Below are 16,698 nucleotides of genomic sequence, written 5' to 3'. Positions count from 1 at the left end.
AAATGGTCCGACAGATGCTGGATGATGGCGAGGCCGGACTCGGAGTCTTTCGAATAATGAGGAGCCGGACGACAAGAGTCGGCTCACTCGAACATCTAAGTGTTCCCGTAAACAATTTTGGGCCGTGTAAGGAACAGCATTGCACTCTCACAAGGTCAGACAGAAGAGAAACAAGCCCGCTCATTTCCAAAAGCGGGTGGCGGACTCGAAAATGCTCAGAAGTCTCGTTTGTTGTCTTCAGGGGCAAGATGACAAAGCAGGGCCTTTAAAATGTTTTTTTTTTTTTTACACCCGCAGGTCATACGTAGCAAATGTGCGGACCTTTATCAACTTATTGGTCAACTTTCTAATTTTGTAACTTTTGTCATGCAAAAGGTCAAAGGTTCTTTCTATTCGATACACTTCCTTGTTCATCTTGGGCGCTCGCTCATGAAACAAAACAAACCTTTCAATCATTCGCCGCCATCGACGGATATAGACGGCAAAAAGTTGATTCATTTTGAAGAGTTTGAAGCAACGGTGCCGTCTCACCTTTGCAGGTGACGTTATCCCCATCCAGGATTTGATCGTCAGCGCAGCCGCAGGACCTGCCGTTCGGGATGGCCAGGCACAGACTGCCGCATCCTCCGTTCATAATTCGACAGAAGTTGGTGCCTTTGCAAGAAAAGAATAGAAATCGTCCGTGAGCGCCATCGCTGGGTGTGAAATGAACGCCGCGTCCTGTGAGGAATGTCGGGCTACCTTGCTGCTGGTGAGCGTCATAAACTCTAATCTCGAAAATAGGCGGCCTCTCATTCCGCAGTAGCGTCACCGTCTTGGTGACCTGGTCCAGTTTGTAGATGCTCCCGCCGCGATACTCATTCCAAAAGAGGAATTGTTTATAGTGACACAAACCAAAGGCGTGATTCAGCTCCTGACCCTCGTACACCACCTGCTCAACGGAGAACCGGAAGAGGAACACGCAGTCACGAGACCAACGCGATTGAAACAGAAACCAAAGAGGAGCTCCCGCTCCAAACCGACCTTGCGTTCCGTCGTGTTGAGGTAAACCATCTCGATGCGGTCGTAATACGCGTCGACCCAGTACAAAATGCCCTGCGGGATGTCCAGACTCAAACCGTTGGGCCACAGCACCGTCTTGCTCGTCAGGAAAACTTGATGATTGGATCCGTCCATCCACGCTTTCTTGATCTTTCCTCGATTACTCTCCGTGGGATCCTCCTCCCAGTCGGTCCAGTACATCCAGCTGGAAGACGGGGAGGGAGGGGGGGTGAACGAAAGTCGTCAAATTGCGGCTCATGTCAAACAAGTAGAAAAAAACATTCGAAATAAACTCCACAATCATCGCATTTGAAAAGTCCGACTCTTGGGCAATTATCTTCAAACGCCTCAAACGCATTTGGAAGCAAATCGGCGCCGTTCGTCTCCAGACGTTTTCAAAGAAGCGGCTCACCCGTTGAGGGGGTCCACCACGATGGCACGCGGGTGGCTCATCTTGCCCTCGATCAGCGTCTTGCGAGTCTGGGAAGCCTTTTCCAGTCGGGCCACGCTGATCGTCTTCTTGGGCCCGTCGTCTGTCCAGTAGAGATTGGCGCCCATCCAGTCGACTGCCAGGCCCTCCACTGTGTGGATACCTGAAAGACGCAAGTCGGGGATCGTGCCTTTTCGGTTGCCGGTCCCTCCCTCTGAATGTTAGGCAAGCCCCGCCCCCTCTCTCTCCACTTTTAAAACCCCTTTGAAGACACGTTTTGATTCTTTAGCTTTTGATGAGGCTCGCGGTCACGAAAGCCGACAATCAAACGACCTCAACGCCAGCAAAGCGCATACGAGCCGATCGCACCTCGTCGGCCATCCCAACAAAATCCGACTCCTCCCCCAAAGCGCCTCCTCGGTCGTGTCGCGCCTCATCATCAGCCTCAAATGCAGCAACGGAAGCGCGTCCGAGCGCAAATGTCGCCCTCGAACTCTTACCGTCTTTCAGGATGGTGTCCCTCTCGGTGCCGTCGATCTTCTGTCGGCCAATAATGTAGCTGGTCGCGTCGGCAAAGTAGATGAAGTCACTGGCGGCGTGAAAATCCAAAGCTCGCGGGTTCATCAGGTTCTCGATGGGGATCATGTACTCATCCGGTACCTTGGCGTTCATGTCCATGCCCCGGATGATGCCGGGGCGACCCTTACCGTACACCAAGAACAACTCGTGGTCTGGTTCTACGCAAAAAAGAAGCTTGGTGACCCAAACGGAACACGGAAGCGGTGCGCCTCAAACGGGACCGCGTCACTCACTTTTGCAAGACTTGCCGTCATTGCCCAGGCTGAAACCGAAACGGCAGCGGCAGGTGCGCGTCTTGTGGCTGTTGCCCAGCAGGCAGATGTCGGAACAACCTCCGGCCTTCCCAAACGGATCCAAGGCGCACGCGTGACTCCGCACTGCAAAAACAGTTTGTCAGCTCGACAGCCGTCCGACGTCGGGGTGGACGGTCCGCACGCACACCTCCGGGTTGGCGTCTCTGGTGGTACACGTGCAGGGCGGCGCCGCGGTCGACCCGCGTCACCACCTGGAAGTCGGAGCTGTTGAAGCGGTTGACTCGGATCACGCTGGTCTTGGGGTTGAGGTTGCCTTCGTCCGAGTTGGTGGCGTACAAGTAGTTCTCAAAGACGGTCAGCCCGTAGAGATGTTCGATCTGAAATGGGACAGCAAACGTTTTCAAGTTCAAGTTGTGGGATGGACCGATGCCAATTGTGTGTTTAGAAATTTAACAGCGGGACCAAAAAAAAATGGTTCAATTCGATCTGAGGGACGGGGAGGGGTTGAGGAAACGGCGTGACGTTACAGTTGACAACACTTCAAAACGGCGATTTGGGGTTCTCAAAACAAAGCACGACTTATCATGATCGATGTTTTAAAAAAAAAAAAGGTGTGCACGTGTGAAAATGTGCAAGTTGCTATTGAGCCGACTTAGAACATTTTGGCTTTAGCGAGCGCCGAGTCAATCATCTCTGTACCCTTGCAAGTGCAACCTATGAGCCATCGGAATCATTTGCACTCTTGGCTCGCTCTCTTAACACACACGCACACACCCCCGCACACACACACACACGCGCATGCACGCACACACTGGTTCCTTTCCTCTCTCATCACGACCATTACAGCGCTTCGTCTTTGAGGCAAGCTTCACTAGAGCTCGACTAATACATTTCGAGCGGTATTAAGCAAGAAAACGACTTCTTCTTAAGTTGCATCAATCAAAGCAATAAAAATGAATTTTCATTTCGGTTAGAGGCTTTTTTTTTTTTTGTGTTACGTACACAAGCGACAAAAGCACAACTGTACGTCTCAAAAGATGATGAGATGAAAACACGTTTTATGAGAACAAAAACTTTATTTGTGCTGTAAAAATCTTTTCTGTAAGATACTTTTGTTCTGTTTTTTGGAATGTGGGAGGAAACCGGAGTACCCGGAGAAAAGCCGCACAGGCGCGGGGAGAACATGCAAACTCCTCACAGAAAGGCCGGAGCCGGAATCGAACCCGCGACCTCCGCACCGCCGGGGCCGTCGCGCTAACCAGTCGTCCACCGTGTTGTCATAACAATCCTATTTTAACGATGTTTTATCGACAATATTTTTACAATTGTGCCAAGTTTGTAATCGTAACTGAATTTCGATTAATTGCACAGCCCAACTGTGACTGACTGCAGTACATCTTCAAACATGTAAGTATCGAGACCACAGCCAATCAGAGGTTGGCCACGCCCCCAACTTGCTCCAATTCCTTCAGGCGAATACCAAAATGGAGGCTTTTCGTGTCGCACCGATGCAACCTCTTATTATTTTTATTAACAACCATCCTCTGTGAAAGTTTTGCATTTTATGTGAAACTTTATTTTTTTTTTTTTATTATTATTTTGGTGGCAAATTGGTGTCCGTCTAAGTTTAGCGCCGCCCCTTTCATGCTTGTTACAGTCGAACGGTTCATGGGGAGTGAAACTTTGCGTAATTGCGGGAAGACCGTTCACATCTCACCAGAAGGCCCTGAATGATGGTGTGCCGGTTCTTGCCCTCGTAGTCCACCACTTCGATGTAGTCCAGGTAGGCGTCGGCCCAGTACACCAAACGGTTGACCAGGTCCAGCGTGATGCCGTGCGGGAACACGATCTTACTGTCCACCAGCTTTGTGCGGTTCTGACCGTCCATGTCACAACGCTCCACCCTCGGCGTGGAGCCGTAATCGGTGAAGAAAACTTTCCTGTGGCGCAAGACCGGGGCAAAAAAAATGAATTTCATTGAAAAGCGGAACAAAAAAAGAAGTGAACAATTCTCAGCAGGATACAAAAAATGGGAAGCGAGACTTTGCAAAAAGGAACTCGATGACTCATTCAGGCCCCAAAATCACGTTGGATCAGCACGTCGCTCGTCACGCGACAGCGGCGAAAACATTTTGGCGAGAGACACACACCCCGTGGCCGGGTCCAAGGCGATGCCTTTTGGGTTGTACAACTCTTGATCCAGCAGCGTCACGCACGTCTGGCCGTTCTTGTCGCAGACGAACACCCAGTCGTCCACATCGTCCACAAAGTAGAAGTTTCCCGTCAGCCAGTCGATCGCCATCTGTTCCACGTCTGAAAGAAGGAAAAGAAGACGGACGCGCACGACCACCAAGAACTCCAATTAAGGTCGTGAACTTCACAAGCAGCGCCAGATGGAAATTTGGGAGTTTTGCCTCCGCAAATGCAATCAGTGCAAAAAAAGCGAGCAACTTGCATCGGAAACGGGAATCTTTCCTGAGTTGCTTACGGCAACAATTTAAAGGACATCGAAAAGCATCAAAAAGCTCGCCGACAGTCTTCCTATTTTGACGCGTAATCCTGAGCCGAGCGACTCGGCGAATGTGCTCGCCATTTGGATTCTTGCAGCACAAACAAGCACAAAAGTTGTTTTGCCTTCCATCCAAAAATGCTCACATGGCCTCGCCGGCTCAAAATCTTCCAGTCACGTTTTACATTTTGACATTTGGAGAGCAGAATTTCCTCCTGACGTCGAAACGTTGAAAACGATTTCAACGGCGCTGCAGCGACGGCCTGTGATGACAATTTGTGACGCGAAATATTTGGACTTCCATTTGAGTTCCAATTTTGATGAACGATTACAAGTCGGTCGACATGACACCACATCAGCTCGTTAATTATCGTTTTGTTTGGCGGCGCATCCGACACGCTTGAGCGAACTCCCGAAGAACATCAAGTGATCGAAAGTGACGGCAAAATCTTTCCAAAAGGAACTTGGGCGCTTAAAAAGCTGACCGCATCTTGCAAGAAAGAGGAAGCTTGCATGCAAAGTTTGGCCTCCGCTAAAATTGGGCTTGGTGACAATCGTCCAAGCGCAAAATTCCTGAGAGAGCGTGAGAAGAAAAAAAATTAATTGTGACTTTGTGTTTCCACGCGACTCAGACGAGCAGGGAACAACTTTGGACGTCCTTCCTTTGACGAGCGTCAACGGGAATGCTGCAGTCAGCAAGTCAACGCTGAATTAAACAGCAGCACGCACACACACACACACACACACACACACACACACCATCTGGGCCTCATGTGCACATCAACCCCCCCCCAATACCAATCATGCATAACTTCAAGTGGGGATCTTCGCCATGCTTGGATGACTACACAGACGGACGAGAAGAGAGAGAAAAAAAAAATCTAGAAATAACAACAAAAAAAAAGTTGTGTCATCTGGCCAGAAGACGCGCAGGGCAGAAATCAATTCATGAAAAAAAACATTTTGAAATTGTGGCAAAGCGCCAAACCAGAAATTATTCGGAGCTGTCGACAAAAGCCGATTCCAAACGCGACGTTAAGTGAAAACACGCCAGCCAATAAAACAAATCCAAGATATCCAAAATACCAACGAGAGCAATAAAAAAAGAGGACAAGATGTTGGGAAAGACACAAACACAAGTTTTGTCGTTAAGCTAAGCAGCAAAATGAAGCAGACATCCCTCGAAAAAAAAAGGAGGACCAGGCATCGAGTCCAACTACTCGGCAACAATTCCCGAAAGACGTTTCAAAATGTCAGCGTCGGACATCTTTAGTCAGTCGGCTTTGGCAAAAGCGGGAAGTTGGTTGGGAAAACTCGGCCCAACAATGCGCACGTCTGCAAGTGTACAAAGTGAGGCGGTTGACGTTTGGAAACCGTCACGAGCTTGAGTGTCACTCGAGTCAGTTGAGACGATTTCCAATCCTTTGCATGTCCAAACATCAACATTGGCGACCAATGGGCTTTTTTCAGGACCGATACCAATGCCGATTATTAGTAGTCATGGAGGCCGATAACCGATATTTCAAGCCGATATTTATCGGTTGAAAAAAAGGGGAAAATGGTGTCAAAATTTTGACTTGACTTCGTTTAAATTCCTTTAAGCACGTTTATTAATTGAAATTTGGCACAGTCTGTTGTAGTGCGTGAGACTCGAGGTGCACAAGGAGCCAATCACATGGTGCTGTGGGCGGGACAATCTGCTTCTGCTGGCAGGGTCACCAGCACAGCAGATAGATTGAGAGAAAAGTGTGCTGCAACGGGCCAAAACAAGACAGCTTTTAATTTATCGGCCTTGTAAGTAAAAAAAATGGCCGATGCCGATTATCAGCAAAATACCAAATACCAAACCCTGATAATCGGCCCGGCCGATAATCAGTCTATCGCTAATCAACATGTCATTTAAGCGAACCCAACAAAGCTGACAACACCTAAAAGCGCATTTGCTCTCAAGCCTCAGAACAAAAGTCAAGAAGAAAGGACGAGTGACTCAACGCGAAGTCGCAGGAGCCGGCGTGACGTGTGATGAGGATTTCCACGGAGTGGTGCTCTCGGATGTGGTTTGTTGTGTTTCGCAGAGCTGGGCACTTCTGCCTTTTTTGACCGTCAGCCCCCCCCCCCCCCCCCCCTATCATTAAAAATCCCCAAAATATAATAACGCTGATTAGTTGGTTCCCAGAAATAACATTTATATTTCAAAGTTTGTCACGCGTCAAAATAAATGTCATGTGAGAGTAAAGTGCCGCATGATCGTCTCTATTTGCAGGAAACGGAAACACCAACTTGGAATCGGGAAAAAGCACTTGGCAGGACACGAGACAAAACATTAAAAGGCGCTCCACGGTCATCCAACAATCTGGAGCAAAACGTTTTTCCCTTTTTGGGTCAACGGCGCGACTCACGGTGCAAAGTGATGGAAATGTTGACGGTGCGCACGTTGGTGACGCTTTTGAGGTCGGGAATGTCGGCGCATTTGAGCTGCGTGGCTGCCGGCGTTTCGCCCACGTCGATCCAGCAGACGGTCTCGTTGGCGTAAATGAAGTCCATGGCCATGGTCTGCTTGGTGGCGATGGACGGCAGCCGCGACGTGGAGCCGCTCAGCGAAGTGCAGCGGATGTCGTGCAGATTGGCGATCAAGAGCATGGGAAGACGATCCACCGGCTCTGCGCGCGCACACGAGGAAGGAGCCCCCGTAAGAGGACGCGACAAAACCAACATGCACATTTTTGTCAAAAGGTCTGACCGTTTTTGGCTTTGCAGGAGCGGTTGTCGGGCTGCGGCAGGTAGCCCTCCACGCAGCTGCAGACGAAGGAGCCCTCGTTGTTTTTGCACGTCTGACTGCACGTTCCATACACGCTGCACTCGTTGAAATCTAGCAGGAGATGAATTTGATGATCAAGACAAAAAAAAAAAAAAACTAAGCGAGCGAGCGAGCGAGCGTGCTTCACTTTTAACAAACTGTTGCTGGCAATTTGGACTGCGATTGAAAGAGCTCACATGTCATTTTGATGACTTTTACTAAAGTGACCCAAAATACACAAAACACAAAATATATTGATCATAAGATTAAAATTATGATGCAATTCAGTTGTAGAGAAACCACCAAATTAGTTTGACACTAAAGATGCTGTTCCAGGTTTTGTAAAATGGATATTCCATTGATCAGCGTGGTCTAAATGAAGGAAAATTGCGGCGGCGGCGGTGGCCATGTTGAAGCGTTGACACTGCAAATAAACCGTGTGTGCGTGTCTTGTATCGGACAGTTGTAAACGTGTGCGAGGGGGAGCGTGAAACTGTTAACTAAAAAAAAAAAAGAAAAATTGACGTCTAAAAAAAAAAAAAATTGACGTCTAAAAAAAATTAAAAAAAATTGACGTCTAAAAAAAAAAGAAAAGAAAAATTGACGTCTTGAAAAAAAAAAAACTGACGTCTAAAAAAAAAAAAAATTGACGTCTAAAAAAAAAAGAAAAGAAAAATTGATGTCTTAAAAAAAAAAAATTGACGTCTAAAAAAAATGTAAAAAAAATTGACGTCTTAGTCTGTCAATGGTAGTAAACGAGGTTCAATTTATTGATAAGGAAGAAGAGAGTGGTGTAGCAAAAACGTTTGCAAACCTTGACATGTTTTTCCATCTGCAGCCACCTCATATCCGTTGGCACAGTAGCACTTGGGCCCATCGTGAGTCACGGCGCAGCGAAACTGGCAGCCGTGGGAGGCGCAGGCCGCTGCGCTTTCTGAAACACAACATTGGAAAGTGACACGAAGAACACAAACATCCTCGCCGACGCAAAACGGAAGCCTTGCGGCTCATTGCGGCAAAAAAGACAAATGGCTTTTTCAGGGCCGATACAAAAAACGATTAAAAGTCGTCAGGGAGGCTAAAAACCAAAATTCAATTTCCGTAAAACAGGAAATATTGGCATTAAAAAAAAAAAAAACACCAACATTTAACTTTGTCGACATGACTTTACGCAAATGTTTAAGGTACAATGTCTCAGATTTGGATCATGTTCATTACAAAATACATTTTGTTGTAAAATAGTAAGAAAAAGTTTTAAAAAGGGAAATGAAAACTTAAATAGCAATAAAAAATGAACAGTGGCTCCTCGTCGTTTTTGTCACTAAATGAAATTCAAAAGAACAGAAAGGATAAAATATCGCTCATCTTTGTTTTCATTTGTTGCAACAAATTCTCAGGATTTAGGACATAATGGATGTTGGAGTCAAAATACGATAAAGAAACAATTCCGAAGTGGAGGCGCCGCTGCACAGAGTCGACTTATATGAAAAAAATACAAAAAAAAAAGGGGGGGGCATGATAACGCTAACGTGCAAATCTAAAAGTTCAACGTTGAGTTTGGCACAAGCTTTTTCCGAATCTTTGCAAAGTCGTGCAAAAAGTTGTGCTCTGGTTGTCATCTACGCGGCGCCGGGACATTGTCGGCAAAAATGTGGCTTGGACGCCAAACGGCAAGAGCGAGTTGGCGAATGATGACGCACTCATTTCCACAACAATACGTTGGCGTCCGTGTGAATGCGGCCCGTCGAGGCCGCAGCGCCGCGGTGGAGACGGATTAGGCTCTTTGGTTCCGTCGAGCCGTCGGCACAACGGGCCACAATGGCGCTTTTGTTGTGACCCGGCTGAAAGGAAGAGCAAAATGTGTGGCCCATCTCCAATCCATTCACCACACTTTGAAAGACCAAAAGACACCCCCCCCCCCCCCCCCCACCCCCAAAACAGGTTGCCAACCGCGTTCTGCACCGCTTTGGATTTTCCAAGAAAGAATATCGACTCCATGTGACACAAATATTTAAAATTGCGTTCAAAATAAATAATTGATTTTGCTTTAGTTTGATGATTATTTGCACAAAACCAAATAAAAGTCTGACAATCGACTATCGCGACCAAGCGAGGAGGTGCCATCGCAAAAGTCGCGTGCGTTTCTATTTGCAATCGCTTCCTGCGGGAGACCTGACCTACATGAATCGAAAAGAAGAATCGAGTCAAGGGTGGAGAACTAGCGCCCCCTGAAGGGCTGGAAGATGACGAAACGTGTGAGGACGTCGCAACTCAAAAGCAAACAACGTTTGACCAGAGCTTCAAAAAGCAAACGAGTAAATAAAAGACACCAACGCTGAGGAGGCCTTCAAGCGTGCCAATGCCGATTTGACCGACTCATCCAAACGTGGGTAAAAATGAGAACAATTTTTATTTAGTTTTTTTTTTTTTTTACAACGAGACAGAAAGAAACGAAACAAAAAAGCGACATCGAAAACGTGCAAAACGGCGTCCGTACACAAGTGAGGTCACGCTGACCTTGACCTTTCAGCGCTCAAATCATTTGGTGGAAATTCCTTTCGGGCATTCCTCGGCTATCTCGCGTACAAGATTGGGATGATGTGAAAAGAGGCTGCGGAATGATGAGGCATGTTGGACGAGTACAGAACATGTTTGGCTTGCGAGCGCCAATAAAAGCACGTCGTCATGGCGATTAGGACGTCTTCGCATGGGAATTCCCAAATGCGTCGCCACCTGCTCGCTCACGTGGGCATCACTTGGTTTTCTTTGATGTGTGAGGAGGGATGAACATTTTTATTTATTTATTTGATCACAAACTAAAGTTAAATTCTGTTCCAAAACAAAAACAAGCGTGAGTGAAGTTTAGCGAGTTTCCAATCTTATCCAACTAAACCGGCGGCGTAAACGGGCAACTGCAGCGTGTGACATTGTCCCGACGCTTCTTCCCAAGACATTCCAACCTTTGAAACCGTCGCTGTCTGCAAACAAGCGCGCACATGTCCGCTCGCGTACGGAGAATACCTGTTGCAGCTTTCCTATCGAGCGACGTGCAGATATGCAAACGCTTGCAAATATGCACACAAAGGGGGAGGACTTTTTGGGGGAAGGGTTAAGTTAAATTATAAAAAAAAAAAGTTCTCAAAAAAAAAATTTAAAAAAAGTTAGCAAAAAAATTATCAAAAAAAATAAATAAAAGGTTCTCCCAAAAAATTATAATTTTTTTTTTTTTTTAAAGTTAGCAAAAAGGTTATCAAAAAAGTTATAAAAAAAATAAAAATAAAGTTAGCAAAAAAGTTAGCAAAAAAGTTGTGGAAAAAAAAGATATCAAAATAAATAAATAAAGAAATAATAAAAATAAAAATGTTAAAAAAAAAGTTTGTTTTTTTTCCCCATCAGATACAAAAAATGCGTTTACATAAATGAAAGGATTAAAACAGATCTCATAGCATCTGTAGTTATAAAATTCTTCATATCTTACCTGGCAGAACGGCAACATAATGTGTTTTATTAATTTAATTTCATATTTATTTTTTTATTAATAATTTAATCTTCAGTTGATATTTTTAATGACACTTTTTGTTAGATTGCACCGAAGAGGGGAGCGCTCCAATCTCATTGGCCACTGAGTACGATGACAGTAAAGGACATTCTGATTCTGATTCTGAAATCAAGTTTGGATTCTCATGTCTGTCTTTGGTGCAAACCCCCAGAAAAGATGTGGACAATCACACGTGTTAATCAAAATAATGTGTATGGTCAGGTATTTAAAATGGGCAAACGTCTTTTGCCACAAGTCTTAATAATTCATCAGTTTGGTCTTTGGTTCGATCCCGTTCCATCTTTCCACCAATTACGGCACTCAAAGAGATTCACTTCACGTTGACCTCCAGATGACGCGACGTCAGGAGCAACTTGCAGTTCAGTGTCTTGCTCAAGGACACTTGGAAAAAGGAATTGAACGCACAACCTGCGGGCGGCGAGACGACCGTTCGACCGCCGAGCCACGCCGCCCCATTCGTACCACTTGAATCCTTCTCTTGATTACCGGACAATTCCACGCGTCCGTTTTTTTTTGTTGTTGTTTTTGTGGGTCTGAACCTGACCTCGAGTCTACGGAACGGCATTCGGGACAAGAAGACGTGTTTGGCTTTATTCCTAATGGCGAACGTGTGTTGACATGGGAGGTTCGTTCCACAAAGTGTACCTTTGCTGGACTTTGCGAAACGAGAGCAGAAGCGACGAGGACAAACAGAGCAGCAGCTTGAGTAACGAGCAAACAATGTGGATCGCAATCTCAAACGGCGGCCACGCGCTCCGCCGCCCGCGGCCACGTTTGGACTTGAAACACAAACGCATGGAAAAGTCAACAACTATTTTCAAAATGTTGACAACCCAACGCTGGCCGAAGCCTGCCCGTTCAAGACGCAACGCGTCTCGTCGCCCAACCGCAGCCAGTAAAACCATTCGGGTCGAGACCCGCTCGCTCGTGAATAAGTCGCCAATGACGCCTCTCGTCCCACGCTTAGCGAGACATGAAGGACAAAGACGAGCCACTGCACGCGCCGCAATAAAAAAGGAGCAAGCTCTCAGGAGGACTGCCGTGACCCCATTTTCTCTTTTGTCACCCCAAATCCGTCACTTGTGAGGAACAAGTTTTTCGCTCCCCCTGGAGAGGCCCCATCGGCCGCACGTTGTTGGCGCTTTCGCATCATTTCTGAGAGGCCGCAAGTGAGGAGAGGGAACCCGCCGTGTTAAATACGTCGATATTGGACCACCAAACTCACTTTTGCTCCCGCTGCCTTTTTAAAAACAAACGCTAGCATGCATGCTAACGTACGCATTTTTTTTTGTTGCGCCCCCCCAGCAAGACGAAAACAAATCACGCCCCCGACCACCGCCGCAACTCTAAATAATCGCATTTTTGTTGCCAGTTAATATTCGATGCGCACGATGAGCAACGAGAGCGCCGCTGCCAACTACTGGAGTGGAGGTGCAATTACACTGCATTGCAGTATGGCGGGGAAAATGCACGTTCCCCAGGGTCAAATGCGCACCCCTCAACATTGCACCACGCCCCCCCCCCCCACGAGGACCCGCCCCACTATTTGAGGAGCACGACGTTAAGCGAACCGATGATTTTCACAGGAGACGCCCTCGTGTAGATTTTGGAAAACGATTCAATATAATTTCAATTGAGGGACCAAATGTGAGCCCAAAACGGCCTTTTCGTTGTTAATAACGTTCAATAATCGGGATTTCCAAACGTTACGACAATGCCACGGCATCTCCAATGGACATCGAAAACGCGTTCGCCTTTCTGACCACTCGTGTCAACAACTTTGCGTGCACGTCGCGAGCGACAAAGTACGCTTTCAGACCTCAGCGCCGCCGTCCGCTCGCACAAGCCGCCAGTTTGAACAAGCAAACAGTGGGAGAGTTGTGAAGGAGCCGAAACGGCCTGTGGACACACCGCTGGTGTGTGTGGGGACCAAATGGGCGTGTTTGGGTGTGGACTTGCAAGAATGTGACCGTGTGAGTGCACGTTGGGGTGCGCGCATGCACGCCAGCTTGTGTTGACCGTCGCTTCACGGACGACTTGTCGACTCGCAACGGGGGGGACGTGTGGCACGTTTGCACATTTCATGGTCCAAAATTTAGGACTTTTTCTTTAGATTTTGCAGCACCAGAAGGAAGCAGTTTCGCAATCCAAACGTCTTCCCTCGCCGTCATTTTTTATTTGTTCTGCTTTTTTTTTTTACATTTCAAAGTCGTCAAATTGGAGTAACGTTAAAAAATGATTAAAAAAAACGTTACTTACGAATTGCAAAAGTGACACTTAAGGTCGCGACCTTTGCGTATGAGGTGAATTGTGTGTTTGAATTTGCATTGCTGCTGTTTGTTTGAAGCGTTGAAATGTTTTAAAAGTAACTCGACAAGTGCAGGCTGAGCCTGAGACAAAACAAAGAAAAAATCTTTTTTTTTTTCTAAGCGGCAACAAAAACAATACGGCCCAAATATGTTCCAGGCGCCATTCGTCTATTGTCTGTAATTAATAGCGAGGGGGAGTGGTGGGCTTCTTATTAAGTTGCCTCCATACTGAACATTTCCACAGGCTTTGAAAAGAAAGAAAAAAAAAAAAAAAAAAAAAAACGTCGAGCCCGAAGCTGATTGAGAAATGAATGACTTTTCCCTCCCCGAAAGAAGAACTTCCTTTGCTTTGATGACACAGATGACAGTTTGGTGCTTGCCTCTGAGGACACTCTGACAATGGCACAAAAAAAAAAAACGTTGCACGGCGCCGTCTTACCTCTGCAGTGCGGACCCTCGTCCCAGCCGTCCGAGCAGTCGGGGACGCCGTCGCAGAGTTTGTTCATGTTCAGGCAAACGTCGACATCCAAGCAGCCGTGTTCGTTGGCGGGACACTTGTTCACCCGGTTGTGCGAGCCTGCAAAACAAGCGCCGGAGAAAAGAACACCAATTCACATCCAAAAAAGGAAAAAAGAGTCGTTCATTGTTTTGAACACATTCTCCATCCATCCACGAGCGCAGCCGCTTGAGCTTCCTTCTTCCCGAGCCGCTTCGTCCAGCTTTGCCGGGGACATCCAAAGGCCTTCCCAGGACAGCCTGGAGACAGACGTCTCTTCCGCGGGTTTTTGGCGATCCTCACGACGCGCCCAAAAGGCGTCTCGGAGGCACCTGAACAAGATGCCCGAGCCACCTCATCTCGCGCCTCACAATGCGGACGAGCGGCCACTCGACACGGAGGCCCCCCAAAACGCTTTCCATACGGCCTCAGAGAAATTAGCGGGAAATTCTAAGTGGCGCTCGGAAAGAGGGGAGAGAAGCCGGATCGAACAACAGCGCTCATTTGCCGACCTAATTTCCAATCGTTGTCCCGTTTGAAAGCCAAGTTGAGATAAGATGCCAGGGGGCAAAGGTCAACAGGGTTAAAAGTAGAAAAGGCCACGGGAACCGAGCACGACCACTCCTGTCTTCTTTTTGTTGAAATTCAAGGAATGAAGTGACATCCATCGTTTGCTGGATTAGGAAATCTGCCTAGCAACACAAGATAGCTGAATTCTGATTGGACAAAAATTCTCATATAAATATCAAACATATAAATTCAATGATGTAATTATTAGAATAATTATCATACAAATTAGGATGATTTCTTGATGATGTCAGGCCAGCCTTGAAAGACTTAAGCGCCCACCGCTGCATTTTGGTGTCAAAGTCGACCAATTTGCGCGTATCGGTTTGAGGGCAAACACAAAATATCGACCGGTTTCAACTTGAATTGTTCAACCCTCTCCAAGAAAGCGAATAAGGATTTTTTTTTTTTTTTTTGGAAACCTAAATTCGATTGCGTCAAAGTCTCCCACACTTGTCTCCGCCCACACTGCAAAGCAAACGGTTTGCTTTGGCTCTTTTTCTTCTTCCTCAGCCTCCTCCTCCTCCCTCGTCTCTCCGTTTCCTTCATGTGCTGACCCATTCCACGCAAACACCGGAGCAACCAAGGTGCACTTGATGAGCTGTTCGGGTTACGCGGCGCCGGCGGTTGAAGTTTCAAGCGCGCAACGTCTTCCGAGTCGCAAATCGCCAAAATCTTTTTGTCACTTCTGCAACGTCGAAGAGCCGCAAAGCAGATCATTCGATGCTTTTGCGACTCTCGACAGAGCCGTAAAAGCATCCGACCGCTTGCGAAATCAGAAAGCATTTGGCAACTTTTATTTTGAACATCATTTGATGTTGGCGCCACAACGCCGCTATTCCGTCCATCCATGATCCCAACTCCTCGAAACCCGAAATTGGTTGCCAGCCAATCGCAGATGCCTTTATTAAATCATAGGAAGACATATTTTGGAACTCCCGCCCCACTAAGCGGAGCTTCCATGGTACAAAAAGTGTCGAGATAGAAAACAATAGTTGTTCTTGGAGAGCCGCTCCGCCGCAATATTCGCAGCCGGCCTGATTTTTATTTCATAAACGGCCACCAACACACGTTGCGCTTCGCAAGTGAAGCCCCGCCGAGGCCCTTCGGCGACTTCTGCCGACTTCCCACCAGACGCGATCGGACGGACGACAAAATGACCCGACGGAAGTCGAGCGCATCCAATGACACGAGCTCAATTCGGATTATTGACGCTTTCCACCGTTTGTTGACAGCAACGGAAACGCCAAGTGCCGTGGTGCGACAATCGAGAAAAGGCATTTGAATATATTCTCCCATCGGCGAGCAGAACGCACGCTTTGCTCTTGGTCAAGAAAAGATTACAAACTATAATGCGTTCATTTCTTTGAGGATTAGTAAAGTGAGGCGACATGGAAAACTTGAAACTCCTCATTTTAATAAAGCAATTTCCTGGAATCATCTTGCCTGGAGTCCAAAATTCTTGGCTTAAAAAAAAAAAAATCTTGTATGAGGCTGAAGATGAGCGCGCCCCCCCAGTCACGTTTGACTCCAGCAGAGTCGCTTTCAAGCTTTTGAGTTGACAATGGAAATTTGTATTTATTATTTCCAGACGGCCATTTCAACTTCATCTGGCGCACTCCAGTCAGGAGATTTCAAACTCAATCGTCCTCTCGAAGATGCGGTCCACTTTCCTGAAAGCGGAATTGCAAGCGTCTCCTGGGTGAAATCAAAGTGGGGATGAAAATCAAAGAAGACATCTTTTCTTTCACACCCCCCCCCCCCCAACACCTCAACCTCCGGACCCCGTCGGCGGAGTTACGCAATGACCTTTACTTGGATCCCCCGTTGCTCTTTTGTTCTTGGCCTTAAACGCGTGCTTTTATTCCCGCCTTTCGGCTTCCATGGCAACCCCCCGATTGACGGCCATAAACTTTACCGTCAGCTTGAATGAAAAGGTTCCGCCGGGCGACACGCGGGCCTTCCCACCCCGTGACTCTCCCGCTACGCGAGTCCGCTTCAGAGCAGCTCGCCTCACGCTCGAGGCGGCGCATTCGACTTTACGGTGGCAAGTGAGCCGAGTGCAAAGGCGGACCTGCTCATTGTTTCATCGGCGGGTTTTTGCTTTCTAACAAATACGACGACGAGAGCGGCATGGAAACAACTTGACGAGAATTT

The 16,698-nt window shown here is 47.2% G+C and overlaps 1 protein-coding gene across 2 annotated transcripts in view; it reads right to left on the bottom strand.

The window, feature by feature from the left end:
- Nucleotides 1-16,698, bottom strand: part of LOC148339325 (low-density lipoprotein receptor-related protein 1-like) — a 75,777-nt gene that overhangs the window by 43,218 nt on the left and 15,861 nt on the right. For both annotated transcript variants that reach the window (XM_088289984.1, XM_088289985.1), the window contains exons 3-15: nucleotides 13,918-14,055; nucleotides 8,425-8,544; nucleotides 7,554-7,682; nucleotides 7,213-7,473; nucleotides 4,455-4,617; nucleotides 4,022-4,244; nucleotides 2,492-2,681; nucleotides 2,284-2,427; nucleotides 1,972-2,208; nucleotides 1,454-1,634; nucleotides 1,024-1,246; nucleotides 742-931; nucleotides 532-654 (exon numbers count right to left, since the gene is read on the bottom strand). In XM_088289984.1, coding sequence (XP_088146110.1) covers nucleotides 532-654; nucleotides 742-931; nucleotides 1,024-1,246; nucleotides 1,454-1,634; nucleotides 1,972-2,208; nucleotides 2,284-2,427; nucleotides 2,492-2,681; nucleotides 4,022-4,244; nucleotides 4,455-4,617; nucleotides 7,213-7,473; nucleotides 7,554-7,682; nucleotides 8,425-8,544; nucleotides 13,918-14,055 — 2,322 coding nt within the window. The remainder of the gene's footprint in view (nucleotides 1-531; nucleotides 655-741; nucleotides 932-1,023; nucleotides 1,247-1,453; nucleotides 1,635-1,971; nucleotides 2,209-2,283; nucleotides 2,428-2,491; nucleotides 2,682-4,021; nucleotides 4,245-4,454; nucleotides 4,618-7,212; nucleotides 7,474-7,553; nucleotides 7,683-8,424; nucleotides 8,545-13,917; nucleotides 14,056-16,698) is intronic.

Source organism: Idiotropiscis lumnitzeri, chromosome 3, assembly GCF_059441095.1.
Source record: "Idiotropiscis lumnitzeri isolate Australia: NSW breed Sydney's pygmy pipehorse chromosome 3, RoL_Ilum_1.0, whole genome shotgun sequence".
Lineage (NCBI taxonomy): Eukaryota > Metazoa > Chordata > Actinopteri > Syngnathiformes > Syngnathidae > Idiotropiscis > Idiotropiscis lumnitzeri.
The sequence above is the reverse complement of the archived record's forward strand: the minus strand, read 5'-3'. Positions and strand labels throughout refer to the sequence as shown.